Source organism: Mastigoproctus giganteus, chromosome 13 (genome assembly GCF_048544385.1).
Source record: "Mastigoproctus giganteus isolate SK-2022 chromosome 13, ASM4854438v1, whole genome shotgun sequence".
Classification (NCBI taxonomy): domain Eukaryota; kingdom Metazoa; phylum Arthropoda; class Arachnida; order Uropygi; family Thelyphonidae; genus Mastigoproctus; species Mastigoproctus giganteus.
In genome coordinates, this window is record NC_143587.1 from 6,192,184 (window position 1) to 6,207,107 (window position 14,924).

General features: G+C 37.4%; 1 protein-coding gene across 1 annotated transcript in view; it reads left to right on the top strand.

Moving 5' to 3' along the window:
* LOC150075740 (uncharacterized) overlaps positions 1–14,924 on the top strand; it is a 311,310-nt gene that overhangs the window by 117,743 nt on the left and 178,643 nt on the right. Inside the window, exons 10-11 of the mRNA XM_090387858.1 lie at positions 10,174–10,273; positions 10,360–10,496. Coding sequence (XP_090243984.1) covers positions 10,174–10,273; positions 10,360–10,496 — 237 coding nt within the window. The remainder of the gene's footprint in view (positions 1–10,173; positions 10,274–10,359; positions 10,497–14,924) is intronic.

The following is a 14,924-nucleotide window of genomic DNA, read 5'->3' on the forward strand; positions in this document are numbered from 1 at the left end:
GTAGGACAACATGAATTTGAACTTCCACAATAACCCGACATGTGTAACAAATATTGCATACAAAATGCAAACAAAAGCTCTCACTTGGCTCTCAAACAAAACTGAACTGACTCTACAATCCAAAAAGAAAGGAAGGAAAGAATGTGGAGACGAAGGGCTAGAGTGTAATTATCTGAAAAAAATAGCTTATGGGACACAGTCCACGCAGCTTGAACATTGTGTGGGTTTCTCTGAAGTGTTTCAAGGTAGTTCAAATATTGACAAACACATGTCAAATATTTCTTCAGAATTTTTAAAGCAGAAAATGAAATGTTAACTCTAGTTATTTACCTAAGTAGTTATGCTGCAGATTATTATCCAATATAGTTTGAATGGGAACGAAAATAAAACTTATATTTATTGTTCCTTCATTCAACATCACTCTTAAAAATGATACAGAAAGTATCTTTATGATTTTTACCAAAAAAATTTACGTAAGTCCGAAGTTACGTAACTCGGGCTTACGTAAGTCAACTGCTAACTATACACTGTTATTTAAATTATATGTCAAGAACCAAAGGGATGCTCTCACCACAAAGACTTCAGGTCTGAAAATTGCAGTACTTATAATTGGCACTTGTGAGAGACCTGATTGAAGTGCTTCAGGTTTAAATGGATTGGGCAAACTTAATGACAATGGTATTCTAATTCTTTCTCAGACAATGCACACAAGGGGACATAAACTCAGATTGAGAAGGGATGGCTGCAGGATAGATGTGTGAAATTTGCTTTCTGTCAGAGAGTAATTGATTGTTGGAACAAACTACCATCTGGTGTTGTGGAAGTGCACAGTTGGAGTAACTTTAAGGAAGAATTAGACATGTATTATTAGATGGGATGAACAGATGAAGATGGGGTGGGTAGTGTTTTTTTTTTTTTTTTATTGCTTCTTCTGGTGCTGTTTAAGCTTGCTTCCTTGCATCATTTACTATTACTAATAATAATAATAACTTTATTTTGTGAATTCAAAAAACACGAACATGTTAGTATAGTATATAATATAATATTGTCAATTAATCAGTAAAATCTATTAATATTGTTAAACTTCATTCTCAATTAAATTGTACTTTTAACTAAATACCTATAACGACTTAGATTACAAACGTAACATAATTAATTAATACATAACTTGATACGGAAGTTATATAAATGGAACTTGTAGATAATACTCGATACTGAAAAATATATATAGCATTATAACTGTGTTGGGATACAAGTTTAGGTTATAATTTTGTACTGAAATTGAAATTAAATTGAAATCATGACTCAGACCAGAGCAGCAAAGCAAAAGGCGCAAGCTAATGGGAGTGCTGTGGCTCAGGGGAGAACTGAGGGGGGGGCAGTTGCCCTCTGAATCACAGCCTTTTAAAATGCACTGTTTGCATGATGTTTGTGGAGCAATCGGGAACGGGACATGATATTGCCATGGGGGATGTCTGTGTGTGTGCGATGTAAGGAGTGTAAGGAAATCAGGCGACAATTCAGCGTTGTTATGAGCCTATATGAGAGCATGAAGGACAGGGCGGATGCCCTCGAAGGATCTAAATTGAGGTGCCCATCAAGCTCTCAGCTGCCCACATCAACGCCAGAGCTTGCACTTGGTCATCACGCAACACAGCGGCAACCCCCAAGGCAGAATGCGCTGGTCCCACAGGAACTAGTAGTTGTTAGTGACTCTATTGTCAGGGAAAGGGGAACATGCTTTATAAAAAGGATAGGTGTAACAGGACCAGTATGTCTGCCAGGGGCAAAGGTTGATGACATTTTAGAGCAGATATCATCTTTTGAGGGCACAAAAGGTGATATAGTTGTACACGTTGGCACTAGTGATATTAAGAGTAGGAGACCGCAGAAGTACTTAACAAGTACAGGTCACTGTTGAAAAAAAGCCATGAATTAGGGTTGAATTTGAAAGTGTCTGCAATTCTGCCCAGACACGATAGGAGGGAATATATGATGAGAGCCTTGTCGATCACTTTGGCCCTGGAAAGATTGTGCAAGGCTCAAGCGGTAAAATTTTTTTAAGCCTGGTCTGTACTTGTTAACAGGAGAGACTGCTTCTACAGGGATGGGATACACTTAAATAGAAAGGGTGCAAGAATATTTGCTGATGCTATCGAGGCAGTGTTAGGTGGGTCGGAAAACTGCTAGCTTGGGGGGGGGATACAAGGACTAATAGATTAACAGTAGCCACTGGCAGAGGTGAAAGTGATTCTTGCACTGCTTCTGTTGAATGAGCAGCAGCCTAGAAAACAAGATGCAGGATATTTCAGAGACTGCTGGGAGTCTTTGCGGTACAAGTAAACACATGGGTTGTGGTAGGGTAGCTAAGAAAAAGAACAGGTGCATGCATACTTGCATGTAAACCAATGCTACGAGTTTGGTAAATAAATTTGATGAATATGAAGTATTGCTCAAAACATCAAAGGCAGATATTGTTGGGATATCAGAGAAGTGGTGTCACACAGATATAAGGAATGCAGAACTGGAATTTGGGGAGTACAATTTATACAGAAAGGATACACAGGATAGGAAGGGAGGAAGGGTTATGCTATTAGTTAAGAAACAAAATCCAAGGAAGTGAAGCAAGTCGACATCGCTGGACAGTGCAGTGTTGAGTCAGTTTGGTGTGACATAAGCATTGGGAGATCAAAATTGAGAGTAGGAGTGTGCTATAGACCTAATGACTCTGTTGAGTACAACTCTAATGACCTTTGGGGGATACAACATCTACAGAAAGGATAGACAGGATAGGAAGGGAGGAGGGGTTATGCTATTAGTTAAGAAACACATAAAATCCAAGGAAGTGAAGCCAGTTTACATCGCTGGACAGTGCAGTGTCGAGTCAGTTTGGTGTGACATAAGCATTGGGAGATCAAAATTGAGAGTAGGAGTGTGCTATAGTCGTAATGACTCTGATGAGTATAATAAAAAACTGTACAGGGAAATAGAGTGGGCCAGTAAATCAGAGAGTCTTATAATGAGGGATTTTAATTTCCCAGATATTTACTGGAATTTGTGGGTTGGTCACTCACACACTAGCAAGGCTTTTGTGGATTTATTGGATGATTGTTTTCTACATCAGCATGTTCTGGAGGCAACTAGAGGGAGCAATACTCTTGATTTGATTATCAGTAGTGATTCTTCATACATTAAGAATCTGCAGATACAGGAACCACTAGGTGGCAGTGATCACAGTGTGCCGAAGTGGGATTTACTCAAGGAGGTAACTACCATCAGGGGTAAAGGGAAGGGTTATTTCTTTCGTAAAGGCGACTACGATGGTTTGTGACGGTATTTAAATTCTATACAGTGGGACCAACTGATGATGTTACCAACAGCAAACTCAAAATAGGAAGCATTCAAAGAACTTATCTTGGAAGCTACTAGGCTTTACATACCAACTAAGAAATATTGTTCAAGGTTTAGGCCTAAGTGGATGTCAGATGATCTAATGAGACATATGGCAGAAAAGAAAAATGCATGGGATACTTACAAATTAACACATGACACAGAAGCCTATGATAGTTACAAGTTGATATGCAACCAAGTTACAAGGGAGGTTAGGAAGGCGAAGGCAGATTACGAGAAATCCTTGGCAAGGGATGCAAAGAAAAACAGCAAAGAGTTCTTTACTTATGTAAACTCTAGAAGGAAGGGGATGAATCAGATTGGTCCACTTGATATTGATGGGTCAACTGTTGATGATCCTGCTCAGGTAGCTAACAAACTAAATGAATATTTTGCATCGACATTCACACATGAGGAGTTATTCAGCAAGGGGAATGCCAGAGGTGTATTCAACTCTAGCAGTAAGCTACAGAATCTTGAAATAACTGGGAGTAAAGTGGAGGAGAAACTGTTGAAGATAAACACAAGAAAGGCACCCGGGGTGGATGGGATCTATCCAGCTATATTAAAGGAGGCAGCAAAGGAAGGAAGCAAACCCTTAGCCATAATTATTAGAGCTTCCTTGGACTCAGGGGAGGTACCCATAGACTGGAAATGTGCAAATGTGACCCCAATTCACAAAGGAGGATCAAAGGCTGACACAAGTAATTATAGACCTGTGAGCTTAACTTCTGTTCCAGGAAAATTAATGGAGGCACTGGTTAAAGAAGCACTGCAGGATCATTTAGACAAGACTTCAGTTATAGCTCAGACACAGCATGGTTTTGTTAAGGGGAAGTCTTGCCTGACCAACTTGATTGGATACTATGATGCAGTCACAAAAGAACTGGATGCAGGGAATAACTTTGATATTATATACTTGGATCTTAGAAAGGCTTTTGATACTGTTGCACATGGAAGACTGCTACACAAATTGGAGCAGTGTGACATTGGAGGCAAATTGCTGCTATGGATAAAGGGGTGGTTGAGGGGGAGAAGACAGAGTGGTAATCAATGGACACTGCTCATCGTGGACTAATGTTATTAGTGGAGTCCCTCAGGGCTCAGTGTTGGGTCCATTATTGTTTTCTGTATTTATAAATGATATTGATGATGGTATATCAAGCTTAATGTCCAAGTTTGCAGATGATACAAAGGTTGGCAGGGTTGTCAAGGACACTACTGACACTATGCTGCTGCAACAGGATCTGGAAAGGTTGAGCAGATGGGCTGAGAGGTGGCAAATGAAGTTTAACATTGACAAATGTAAAGTACTACACATGGGAAACAGCAACCCTAGAGCAACGTATCAACTCTGTGGTACTACACTGACAGTGGTAGAGAATGAAAGGGACTTGGGGGTGGCTGTGCAGGCAGATATGAAATTCTCTGAGCAGTTCAGACGGGCTGCAAGAGTAGCTCATGGAGTATTGTCAATGATATACAGGAATTTTTCCAGCAGGGAAAAGGAGGTGATTATTCCATTGTATAAGGCAATGGTCAGGCCACATCTTGAGTACTGTATACAGGTCTGGAGGCCTCATTTCAAGAAGGATGTAGAGCTGCTGGAACGAGTACAGAGAAGGGCAACAAGATTAGTGAATGGAACAAAGGGGTGCTCTTACGAAGAAAGGCTTAAGTTTTGCAAATTACAGTGTCTGGTGACTAGGCACCAGCGAGGTGATCTGATAGAGGTGTATAAAGCCTTGAATGGTTTAAGCATGCTCAATGCTGATGGGATTCTTCCTCTAGCTCAGAAAAATCACCTGAGAGGGCATAAATTCAAATTGAGGAAAGACAGATGTAGGATAGACGTGCGGAAATTTGCCTTTAGCCAGCGGGTGGTTGGTTGGTGGAACAGACTTCCATCCCTTGTGGTGGAGGTTGATAGCCTAAATAAGTTTAAGGCTCAGCTGGACAGGTATTTTGAACGAACAGAGGGGTGAAGTGGAAGTGGATTTTTTTTTTTTTTTTTTTTTTTTTGGCTGATTCTGCATAAGCTTGCTTTCTTGCATCAAATGCCTCTACTAATGCTAATGCTATGCTGCTGCAACAGGATCTGGAAAGGTTGAGCAGATGGGCTGAGAGGTGGCAAATGAAGTTTAACATTGACAAATGTAAAGTACTACATATGGGAAACAGCAACCCCAGAGCAACGTATCAACTCTGTGGTACTACACTGACAGTGGTAGAGAATTAAAAGGACCTGGGGGTAATTGTGCAGGCAGATATGAAGTTCTCTGAGCAGTGCAGACGAGCTGCAAGAGTAGCTCATGGTGTCTTGTCAATAATATACAGGAATTTTTCTAGCCGGAATATGGAGGTGATTATTCCCTTGATTAAGGAAATGGTCAGGCCGCACCTTGAGTACTGTATACAGGTCTGGAGGCCTCATTTCAAGAAGGATGTAGAGCTGCTGGAACAGGTACAGAGAAGGGCAACAAGGTTAGTGAACGGAACGAAGGGTTGCTCTTACGAAGAAAGGCTTAAATTTTGCAAATTACAGTGTCTGGAGACTAGGCACCGGCGAGGTGATCTGATAGAGGTGTACAAAGCCTTGAATGGTTTGAGCATGCTCAATGCTGATGGATACTGCCTCTTGCTCAGAATAATCACCAGAGAGGGCATAAATTCAAATTGAGGAAAGACAGATGTAGGATAGATGTGCGGAAATTTGCCTTTAGCCAGAGGGTAGTTGGTTGGTGGAACAGAGTTCCATCTCTTGTTGTGGAAGTTGATAGCCTAAATTAATTTAAGGCTCAGCTGGACAGGTATTTCGACGAACGGAGGGGTGAAGTGGAAGGGTTTTTTTTTTTTTTTTGGCTGATGCTGCATAAGCATGCTTTCTTGCATCATATGCCTCTAGTAATGCTAATGAGTATAATAAGAAACTGTACAGGGAAATAGAGTGGGCCAGTAAATCACAGAGTCGTATAATGGGGGATTTCAATTTCCCAGATATTGACTGGAATTTGTGGGTTGGTCACTCACACACTAGCAAGGCTTTTGTGGATTTATTTGATGATTGTTTTCTACATCAGCATGTTTGGGAGGCAACTAGAGGGAGTAATACTCTTGATCTAATTATCAGTAGTGATTCCTCATGCATTAAGAAACTGCAGATAAGGGCACCACTAGGTGGCAGTGATGACAGTGTGCTGAAGTGGAATTTACTGAAAGAGGTAACTACCATCAGGAGTAAAAGGAAGGGTTTTTGCTTTCGTAAAGGTGACTGCAATGGTCTGAGACTGTATTTAAATTCTATACAGTGGAACCAACTGATGATGTTACCAACAGCAAATTTAAAATGGGAAGCATTCAAAGAACTTATCAACTAAGAAATATTGTTCAATGTTTAGGCCTAAATGGAAGTCAGATGAACTAATGAGACATGGCAGAGAAGAAAAATGCATGGGATACATATAAATTAATATGTGACACAGATGCCTATGATAGATATAAGCTGGTCCGTAACTAAGTTACAAAGGAGGTTAGGCAGGCGAAGGCAGATTATGAGAAATCTTTGGCAAAGGATGCAAAGGAAAAACAGCAAAGAGTTCTTTACTTATATAAACTCTAGAAGGAAGGGGATGAATCAGATTGGTCCACTTAATATCGATGGTTCAACTGTTGATGATCCTGCTCGGGTAGCTAACAAACTAAATGAATATTTTGCATCGACATTCACATGAGGAGTTATTCAGCGAGGGAAATGCCAGAGGTGTATTGAACTGTGGCCGTAAGCTAGATAATCTTGTAATAACTGAGAGTAAAGTGCAGGAGAAGTAGTTGTTGAAGGTAAACACAAGAAAGGCACATGGGGTGGATGGGATCTATCCAGTATAAGGAGGTGGCAAAGGAAGTAAGCAAACCCTTAGCCATAATTATGAGAGCTTCCTTAGACTCAGGGGAGGTACCCATAGACTGGAGATGTGCAATTGCGACCCCAATTCACAAAGGGGGATCAAAGGCTGACACAAGTAATTATAGACCTGTGAGTTTAACTTCTGTTCCAGGAAAATTAATGGAGGCACTGGTTAGAGAGACACTGCAGCATCATCTTGACAAGAATTCAGTTATAGCTCAGACACAGCATGGTTTTGTTAAGGGAAGGTCTTGCCCGACCAATTTGATTGGATACTATGATGTAGTCACAAAAGAACTGGATGCAGGGAATAACTTTGATATTATATATTTGGATCTTAGAAAGGCTTCTGATACTGTTGCACATGGAAGACTGCTGCACAAATTGGTACAGTGTGGCATTGGAGGCAAATTGCTGCTATGGATAAAGGGGGTGGTTGAGAGGGATAAGACAGAGTGGTAATCAATGGACACTGCTCATCATGGACTAATGTTATTAGTGGAGTCCCTTAGGGTTCAGTGTTGTGTCCATTATTGTTTTCTGTATTTATAAATGATATTGATGATGGTATATCAAGCTTAATGTCCAAGTTTGCAGACGATACAAAGGTTGGCAGGGTTGTTAAGGAAACTATTGACGCTATGCTGCTGCAACAGGATCTGGAAAGGTTGAGCAGATGGGCTGAGAGGTGGCAAATGAAGTTTAACATTGACAAATGTAAAATATTACATATGGGAAACAGCAACCCCAGAGCAACGTATCAACTCTGTGGTACTACACTGACAGTGGTAGAGAATGAAAGGGACCTGGGGGTGGTTGTGCAGGCAGATATGAAGTTTTCTGGGCAGTGCAGACGGGCTGCAAGAGTAGCTCATGGTGTCTTGTCAATGATATACCGGAATTTTTCTAGCAGGGATAAGGAGGTGATTATTCCCTTGTATAAGGCAATGGTCAGGCCACAGCTTGAGTACTGTATACAGGTCTGGAGGCCTCATTTCAAGAAGGATTTAGAGCTGCTGGAACGAGTACAGAGAAGGGCAACAAGATTAGTGAATGGAACAAAGGGGTGCTCTTACAAAGAAAGGCTTAAGTTTTGCAAATTACAGTGGCTGGAGACTAGGCACAGCGAGGTGATCTGATAGAGGTTTATAAAGCCTTGAATGGTTTGAGCATGCTCAGTGCCGATGGGATTCTTCCTCTTGCTCAGAATAATCACCTGAGAGGGCATAAATTCAGATTGAGGAAGGACAGATGTTTTTTTTTTTTTTTTTTTATGAAAACCCCAAACACGAAAGATATCAAAACCTATAGTACTTAGTACCGTGCATGGGTTGAAGGAGAAGTATGGGGGAAGGGGGATGCCGGAAACTTTGCTCTAGAGACTAAACATGGGTTTCACCACTTCAAGCCTCCAATAAGCAAAGTGGTGGTATTTCACCGGTTGATGCAGAAATTTGTCTTTAGCCAGCGGGTAGTTAGTTGGTTGGTGGAACAGACTTCCATCCCTTGTTGTGGAAGTTGATAGCCTAAATAAATTTAAGGCTCAGCTGAACAGGTATTTCGAACGAACGGAGGGGTGAAATGGAAGTGTTTTTTTTTTTTTTTTTTTTTTTTTTTTGCTGATGCTGCATAAGCTTGCTTTCTTGCATCAAATGCCTCTACTAATGCTAATTTTAGTGTTAGCTATGTTCACTCTGCTTTGTGTTAAAGAAATAAATAAATAATAATTGAGATATTAAACCATTTAAAAAAAAATAAATGTAAAAAATAGAGTACCTCACTCCTGTAGCAGTAATGGCAACCATCCTGTGAGGAACGTATTTGTTTACATTACATTGCAATCAAAGTGCAAAGTGGAAGGCAAAAATAGTAATGCTAAATTTGCCTCACTTAATAACTCTGTGCAAACAACACACATCACTACTCACATATAAATTTACTCAAGTAAAGCTTTGTTTATATTTAGGAAAGTAGGGTGAGGAAGAGCCATTAATCTCAAATTTATAATGAACATGCAGTAGACATTTCAGAGATGTGGCTGTCAGACTCCATAGAGCCTCCCATGGAGAGTTATGAGAAAAGTATGAGCAAAGTAAACAATCCAGAAAAATAATTTTTTTTTTTTTTTTTTTTTTATGTAAACCCCAAACACGATCTCATCCTTTTGAAGGAATTTGGAGTGTGAAATTAATTTTTTGAAAAAGTAAAATGGAATGATTTTACAGAAAAAAACAAAAGAAAGAAGGAAATTTAAATAACTGTTGTTGTTCTGTACATGAAATATTATATTTGCATTACTGACAGTACTGTTGACATTTTTTAGGTGAAAAAAAAATATATTAATTCTTCATATGCTGGTATATTATAAACATAATTTCAATCTTTAAAATTTCATTTGATTTCATTTTTAGTAAGTTTGTAGTATTACTGACCAAGCATAAAAAAAAAAAAAAAACATAAAATACCTCTAGACACTTGTAGCACTTCAAAACATGGCGCCTCCGTAGCCAGGTGGGAAGGAGCAGCAGTGCGTAGCACACGCTTTTTGATTAGACCGGGGTTCGAATCCGCCACCACCAAATACGGAGGATGCGGAAAGGTCAGGGAATGCCCACCGCATATCCCGGAGCAATATGGCCTTAGTTGCTAATGCTCCTAAAAAACAAACAAACAAACCTCAAAACATAGTTTCAATTTTTTTATACAAAATAACCAATACAAATATAAAATTGACAACTTATAGATTTGAAAGTTCAGTGCTACTATAAGTTTTGCAGTGTGCTTATTAATATTTTATAATCTTTTAAAATTTTCTTGTTTAAAAGAAAATGTGAGTTTCTTCCAATCTAAATATCCTTCACATCAATTGTTATTTATAGGTCATTGAAAGGATTCAGCAAAAATATAAGACAGAGAGAACTACTGCAATGGAACATGTAAATTTTTCTAGTAATCAGCCATCAGTTGCAATAACCAGAGGTTAGTTCTCAGTTTGAAAATTTTTCCATATAGTTGTATACTTGTTTTTTACTAGTGAGTAGTGATTTTTAATTTTCTTTTTTCAGATAAGTATGTTGATGTTGGAGTTCAGTCTGATATAAATGAAGATGGTGATGATAGTAGTGACAGGGAAGATTTTGATACTAGCAAAAAACATGAGTTCAGTTTTGTCAGAGATTCTCAGTCTCCAGTGGAATATGTGGTAAATTTCTTCTCTACTTTATTTAAAATATAAATTGCAATAAAAATTTTTCAATAAACTAATGCGAGTATTAAAAATATGATTTGTTCAAATAACATTTAAATGCCTCTAGATCAAGGATACTGAAATGACAAATCAGCAGTTGTTTAATGCATATCCTTAATATATAAATAAAAAATGTCATAATATATATATATATATATATATATCTATTTTTTTTAGTGATGGAGAAATTTGTTCAAATATAAGATGACAGCAAATTGGAGAAGGGAGGAAAGAAAAACAAATGCTCTCAGTGTGAGAACTATTTTTCCATATCCAAAAACCTACAAATTATACTAGGAAGAAAAAATTAAGGTTAAATTCACAAAAATAAATCAGTAAATAAATACTACTATTCTCCAAAGACTTCTTGGCCAAAAGGCCAAGGGTTAATAATGTAAGGTATGTAAATAATAAGCAATAATAATCAAAACATAAAAATAAAGTAAAAGTTAAGGATTATACAATACAAAATTAAAAATGAGAATTATACAATACAAAAGTGTTTTTTATTGTATAATTCTACAATACAAAATTATACAATACAATGTCAGTAGCATCAGGTTCTAGATTTCCTGGATTGAAATAGGAAAATGAAAAATTTTTTCATGATACTCTTTATGAGTTTGCACATTCCTCGTGATTGCAGTCTAGTTCCAGAATGAAGGAGAAGTTGTTTAGGTATGAACCTGTCCATTTTGCAGGTTTTGATGAAGTGCAGATAAGTCCAGCAACATTTTCATTATGAAGATTATTCTTCTCTGCTGAATAGTTGTAGGCAATCTGTTTAGGTGAAGCTGCTGTCATATGTGTGGTGTGTTGTTGTGGAGGCAAGCAAAGTTTGGTCAATGCCCATTTAAAATATTGGCACACTCCTGTTCTCTACTTATCCAGCTTTATGGACAGTTAATATTGTTGGTTCCCAAATGAATAATAACTTTCTTTAACCTTCCATTGAAATCTTTGGTTATATCATTAGTCTTCACTCCATACTGACATATGCTGAAAGACCACCTACATTTATTACAAAAGAAAAAGTTATAACCTGTTTCCTTAACGGTAGAATAAGAATAAGTTCAGAGAAATTATGACAATTATATAAATTGCATGACTTTAGAAGCTGAAAATTATCTCCTGACTGCGAGATTAAAGCTCGAATAGTGAGAAATGAAAAATATATGACCCACTTTCCTTCATTGATTCATCATTGAAACTTAAAAGCATAAACTTGGTAAGAAATGTAGAAGAACTAAGAGTCCTAACTCGGGCCTTTTTGTGTGATTGTAATTGGTTGATTCACTGTGTGTGTGTGTGTGTATGCATCAAGAGAACCTGTATTAATAAAATTTATTGCAATTTAACTGCATTAAACTCCATATTTCTGAGAGGTTGGTGGGTAACTTTACATTAAAAACTTTCACCTGCACATTCTTTCAGACCTATTTAATTCTATGCCTTCAGATGTAAATAACTTGTAACTAGAATTTAGCATTTATTAAAATGCTGGCAGAATCATTGAAAGGCTGGAGGGAAAAGGAATGTGCATGGTGGCCAAATTTGAAGGAATAATCTGTACATAAACTTACTTGGTGGTAATAATAGTAATAGTAATCGTGGCATGTGATGCAAGAAAGTAAGCATATGAGCTTATGTAGCATCAGCCAAAAAAAAAAAAAAAAAAAAAATTCACACAACCATTCCCTCTAAATGTTTGTCCAGTTCCTCCTTAAATTTATTTATCCTATCAACTTCCACAATGACAGATGGAAGTTTATTCCAGTAATTAACCACCGCTGGCTAAAGGCAAATTTCCGCACATCTATTCTACAGCTGTCTTTCCTCAATTTGAATTTATGCCCCCTTAGGTTCGTAATCTGAAAAGTTGAAGAATCCCATCAGAATTCAGCATGCTCAACCCATTCAAGGCCTTATACACCTCAATCAGATCACCTCACAGGTACCTAGTCTCCAGTCGCTGCAATTTGCAGAACTTTAGCCTCTCTTGGTAAGAGGATCCCTTCATTCCCCTCACCAATCTTGTTTCTCTTCTCTGTACACGCTCAAGTAAATCTACATCCTTCCTAAAATGAGGCCTCCAGACCTGGTATTGGACATATTAGTTGAGCCATATTTCACTTTACTGCTTATTACCTGGATAACAGGTGTCTTAGTTTTTCTGGTATATTATTTATTATTTATTTATTGTATTAAATAAATTGTTAGTGTCTTAGTGATATTTGTACCTGAAAAAATATTTTTAATTGTCTGGCTAACTGACTGTGACATGGGAGGATTATTTCTGTATTTTATGTGATCAAGTGTTTTGTTGTATTTTTTTTTTTTTTTTACTTCTAGTATTGTTTTATTGATTAATTGAGATGGATATTGTCTCTTAGAAAAAGCACTAGTTAAATATTTTAATTCTGTTTCTAATTGGCTTCTTCAAAACAGTATTGTAAATCTGTTATTTCATATTTCTATGTTAAAATAACATAGTAGGGATGATGTAAATAAAATTGCAGAAACTTCCATGTGTGTGCTTGTGTGTGCGCACGCACATGCATACACTTGTGTGTTCTTTGTATTGTTTTTAAATACAATAATCAAGCAGATTATTGCATTTAAAGATGTTGAGGTTTAAAAATTAATAATGTCATTGGGTTTCGATTCTAAAGTACAGAAGAAGTACCGTATAACACGGTACTTCTACAACATGGTTTGAAAATTGCGGCACTCCTTTCACAATACGGTACTTCTACAACAAGGTTTCGCTCTAACACGGTTTGAGAAATGCTGGAAATCTCGTATAAAGCACAGTATTTTTGAGCTTTTGTGCTGGTAAAACCTTGCTATTATGTTAGGTGTAATTTTCAATGTTTCCATTCCTTTTTGTGAATCCCTGCCATTGTCGCTAGTTGTTATTGTCTTCTTGATATTTTTCTGAAGCACATTTCTGGAGGTCACTTCCATAAAACAATATAAACAATTTGCAGTTTCCAATTTATTGGTCTTTTCTGTTAGTGTAATCAATTATAAATGGGTAGTAAACTCGATCTTCTTGCATTTGCTATAGTGCTGATAGCTGAATTCTGTGGGTTTTCACATTATAGTAAAATGTGTTTCTCCTTCCATCAAATATTCAATCATATAAAAAACAAATTTCCAGAAACTCATTACTCAGTGTTGTGATTGTTGCAACTTGTGTGTGCCGTGTTCTTTGTTATGAATTGCTTATAATTTTTACTGTTTTAAATTTTATATAAAAAAAAAAAAAGCCAGTGAACAGAAATATCAATTAGTATGTATATATCATAGTACGTATTCATTAAGCAATGATTGTAAGCATAAATTTATTTTTATTTTGCTAACTGGAAAATATTCTTCCAATTTTTACGTATCATTTAAAGCGGGGGGTCCACTGTATTTTGTTGGGAGATCCCTGGGTTAGGTTCTGTGCTATTGTGCTTGTTTGAGACCATAAAAAATAATTGTGACTTCGAAGAGTGCAGTTTGTGACTTTTAAATAGAGCAGAAGGTACACGAAATCTAATGCTGCACAAGAGATTGTGCTTAGCAGTGATGAAGAAGAAAATTAAATGAGCGTACATTATCTCACATATAAGTATCACAGTTTGTAAGGTAAGACGTTTGTTCAGTTATTACTATTTAAGTTACTACTATTATAAAAATTAAGTTAAATATTAGCATTGGCATTAGTAGCGGCATACGATGCAAGAAAGCAAGCTTATGCAGCATCGGCCAAAAAACCCCTCCCATTTCACCCCTCCATTTGTTTCAAATGCCTGTCCAGCTCAGCCTTAAATTTATTTAGGCTATCAACTTCCACAACAAAAGATGGAAATCTGTTCCACCAATCAACTACCTGGTGGCTAAAGGCAAATTTCCGCACATCTATTCTACAACTGTCTTTCCTCAATTTGAATCTGTGCCCCCTCAGGTTCTTAATATGAGCAAGAGAAAGAATCTCATCAGCATTCAGCTTGCTCAACCCATTCAAGGCCTTATACACCTCAATCAGATCACCTCGCAGGTGCATACTCCCCAGGTGCTTCAATTTGCAGAACTTAAGCCTTTCTTGGTAAGAGCACCCCTTTGTTCCCCTCACCAATTTTGTTGCCCTTCTTTGTACTCTTTCTAGCAATTCTACATCCTTCCTAAAATGAGGCTATTAAGTTATTACTACTATAAAAATTAAGATTCCAATAGTTATAAAAAAAAAAGGCGTATTTTTATCTTTTGGAACATAAACCTCCCTTTTTGTACTGGTTCTTAGTCCTGTATAACACGGTTTCGCATTACACGAGATTGTGTAGAAACCAAACTACCGTGTTATACGAGAGTTACCTGTATATTTCAATCTATCAT